The sequence below is a fragment of the Buceros rhinoceros genome, unplaced genomic scaffold, assembly GCF_000710305.1.
Source record: "Buceros rhinoceros silvestris isolate BGI_N320 unplaced genomic scaffold, ASM71030v1 scaffold4955, whole genome shotgun sequence".
Taxonomy (NCBI): Eukaryota; Metazoa; Chordata; class Aves; order Bucerotiformes; family Bucerotidae; genus Buceros; species Buceros rhinoceros.
The window spans coordinates 9,719-12,746 of record NW_010413293.1 but is presented as its reverse complement, the minus strand read 5'-3'; the positions used below and the strand labels follow the sequence as shown (position 1 = coordinate 12,746).

Below are 3,028 nucleotides of genomic sequence, written 5' to 3'. Positions count from 1 at the left end.
CGCTCTTTAACTGACTGCTCTCCATCACAACAGTGTTCCATTGAATGGTTTCATTTTGCCTGTGTGGGTCTGACAACAAAACCAAGAGGAAAATGGTGAGTGAACAAGCAACCTGGAGGGCCCACTGGTCTTTGGAAAGGGGAGGTTCTGGGTGGCAGGAGGGAGAGTACTGCATATACATGCTTAGAAGACCTCTTAAAAGGGAAAATTTGAATTAAGGCTTTGTCTGTGACCTTGGACAAAGGTCGTTTGGGACTGTATATTCAAGGTTCACATCATGCCCTAAATGCTGACTTTTAACTTCCCTTTCTACTAGGTTCTGCCCTCGCTGTTCCCAGGAGAGGAAGAAGAAGTAAAACCTCATGAGCTCTGAGTACTGCTGCAGGAGCTCTCTTCCCCCTGCCAGGGCCTCGTCCCAGCTCCCCCAGCCCATGGGGCCTTGGCTGGGGGGAGTCTTGCTCTGTTTGTGGTTTGGGCCGTCCCTGGAATGGTGTGTACCCTCACGGCGGTTCCTGTGTGTTCTGTATTCCTGGCTGCTTCCGAATCCCTAAGGGAGGCCCTCTCTGTGTACTATTCCAAACAGGTCTCTGAACCTCAGAGAGAATGAATGAGGGCACCAGGGTAGCCACCAGATTCCCAGGGATTCAGGTAGCCCCTGATTTTCCTTGGCTTTCCCTCAGCCTTCTCAGAGTTCATTGCCTACTCTCTGCTTAGAGAACAAGGCTGTGGGATGGGGGAAGGAAAGGAGGTAAGTCTTCATCATTTTAGGTCTTTGATTTTCCTGGATCTTTTTCAGGAGAGACGGAGTAACCAGGCCACTTCTTAATCTAGTGGGCCAGTTGAGAGACTGAAAACCTAATGTACTCCCTATCTTTAACCATTCCACTACTGGCATTGAGGAGCCTCTTTTGTTGGGGAAAGGAGGAGGAGGAGAGGAGTGTTTAGAGCTAGTGTTGTCTCTTTCTTATTCCTGGGGTAAAACTGCTGGTCTGGGAAGCACATTGTGTGAAGGAGGAAGAATTTCTGACCATGTGGGGAGAGATGGCTTGATCTAGCCTGTCTTCCAGCTCCAAAATTCTGCCTTCCTTTTGTGCAGTGGTGCTTCTCCATTATGTTGATGATGGCAAGTTTGGGGATTCAGATCCCACTTGTGTAATACAGAATTAAATAAAGTTCGTTGAAACAAGTACTCTGTTTGCCTTGCCGTCACCTCCAAAGTAAACTGGCAGTGGGTCTCTTTTTTTCTCTCTCAGCTCTGCTTTTATTCTAAATGATGAACGTGGTAGAGCTTTTTCATGAACCAATCCTGAACAGTGCTAGTATATGACATTCTGCCTAAGTCAGGCTTAAAAGTGTACCTAATAATATACTTGCAAAAGGTTACTAAGCTTTCTGGTGGCTGTGAAAAATACCTGCCCCTTTAGTCGTGACCTCACAAGAGGGTGGGCATTTATTCACGTTTTTGTTGGATCATTTACTTCATCAGCTCTCTTCTCTTAATAAGGAGAGATGGAGGTTAAGGAAGGCCAACCCTCACTGTGGCTGTTGGGCAGCGCAGCTGAGAAAATAATCCATCAGGGCAAACCATGCGCATCCAGGAACGTGGATAGGTTTTCCAGATATCCTGGTAAGTTGCTGCCCAGCGGGTCACTTTCACCTTATTTCCAGAAACTGCAGCTGCTGTTCCTAAGATAATGTTAGGCTCCAAAACAGTTCCTGTAGGTGTGTCTTTCTCTGTAGCGTCTGCAGGTAACTGTGAGGAGTCAATCCATACTGAAGCTCCCCTTTATCAATTCCATTGGCACGGCCCAGCGACGGATGAGCCTGAGTCTTTTCTTCCTGCTTGGTCTCTGCTATGCGGGAGGGTTTAAGCTTTTCACATGAAATTTGAAATGTTTTCCTCACATAGATAACTCTTATGAGGATCAATGGAGCATTTTGTTCTTGTATTCAAGAAGCCAAGGCTCTTCTAGGGGTTCATTATTAAAACTATTCAGAGGATCGTGTAGCTGAAGAGCAATGGTACTCTCACCTTGTGATTGTATGGGGACCCTGTCAAAGCCGTCGGTTCAGAAGCTGGTGTTAAGTCTTCTGTTCAAATGAGTTAGCATTGCGTCAGTCTTTGATTTTGCTTCGAGTAGGGGTCTCGGGTTCCCATTTTGCACAGAAAAAAGTAGAGGTTAGTTTTTACCCAGATCATGGCTCGTATGGTTTGCAGCACCGCTGCCGCAGTCTGGATCTCGATCCCCAGATTCTCTTAGACCATTTTCCTGGGGTGTCCCTCCTTAAACAGAGAAAAAGTAAATTCTGAAAGATGTTGACTGTGTGCGTAGTACACAGTACACATGGCAGGAGACAATAGGTGAGAAGGCCATGGTGGGAGAACAGATTTCTTTAGCTGTGGTTTATCCAGGTACCAACTGGGTGCTCAACTAAGAGAGCAAAGGGAGGATGTGGTCTGAACCTGAAAATGGGCTTTGGGCAAAGTGCAAGGGTGACAAGAGGTGCAGACACTCCTCTAAGTCATTTGTTTTCGATGGGATAGGACACTGGGTTGTAACAGCCACCACTAGCAGCAAGCTTTCCATGGGATAGAGAGGTGTTTGAAGTGGTGGCCCTGGGATGAAGCCGCTGCTGATGAAGGGTAATAAGTAGTTTATAAATGCATGTGAAGTGAAAGCAGTGTGAGTTTGCAGAGGTGTGTTGCACGGCAAACCGGGAAACACGATGGTCTGTTGTTTGGGTGCTGCTTACTGCACAGAGTAGCTCTGTTCGGGGTAGCTCTGGTTTGGGAAACACGAGTCTTGGCTCTTCTGCCGTCAGCATAGGACACTGAGAGGGGAAGGCAGACCAAAATACGCCGGTTTTTAGGCTAAATCTGACCACAAGCTTGCCGTTGTGCTTCTTGGCCCACTGAGAATTGGAACATTCTGATGACTTAATGCAAAACACGTGAGAGGCTCCTAGGCCAGATTCTGATTCAGCACCAGAAAATGGCAGGGGGTGCTAGGTGGGAAGCGTGCTTCCA

At 47.3% G+C, this 3,028-nt stretch overlaps 1 protein-coding gene across 1 annotated transcript in view; it reads left to right on the top strand.

Moving 5' to 3' along the window:
- The window catches only part of ING4 (inhibitor of growth family, member 4), a 3,337-nt gene extending 2,151 nt beyond the window's left edge, over positions 1-1,186 (top strand). The window contains exons 6-7 of the mRNA XM_010136663.1: positions 34-95; positions 317-1,186. Of these exons, the coding sequence (XP_010134965.1) occupies positions 34-95; positions 317-356 (102 nt within the window). The 3' untranslated portion in view covers positions 357-1,186. The remainder of the gene's footprint in view (positions 1-33; positions 96-316) is intronic.
- The last annotated feature ends 1,842 nt before the right edge of the window (positions 1,187-3,028 follow it).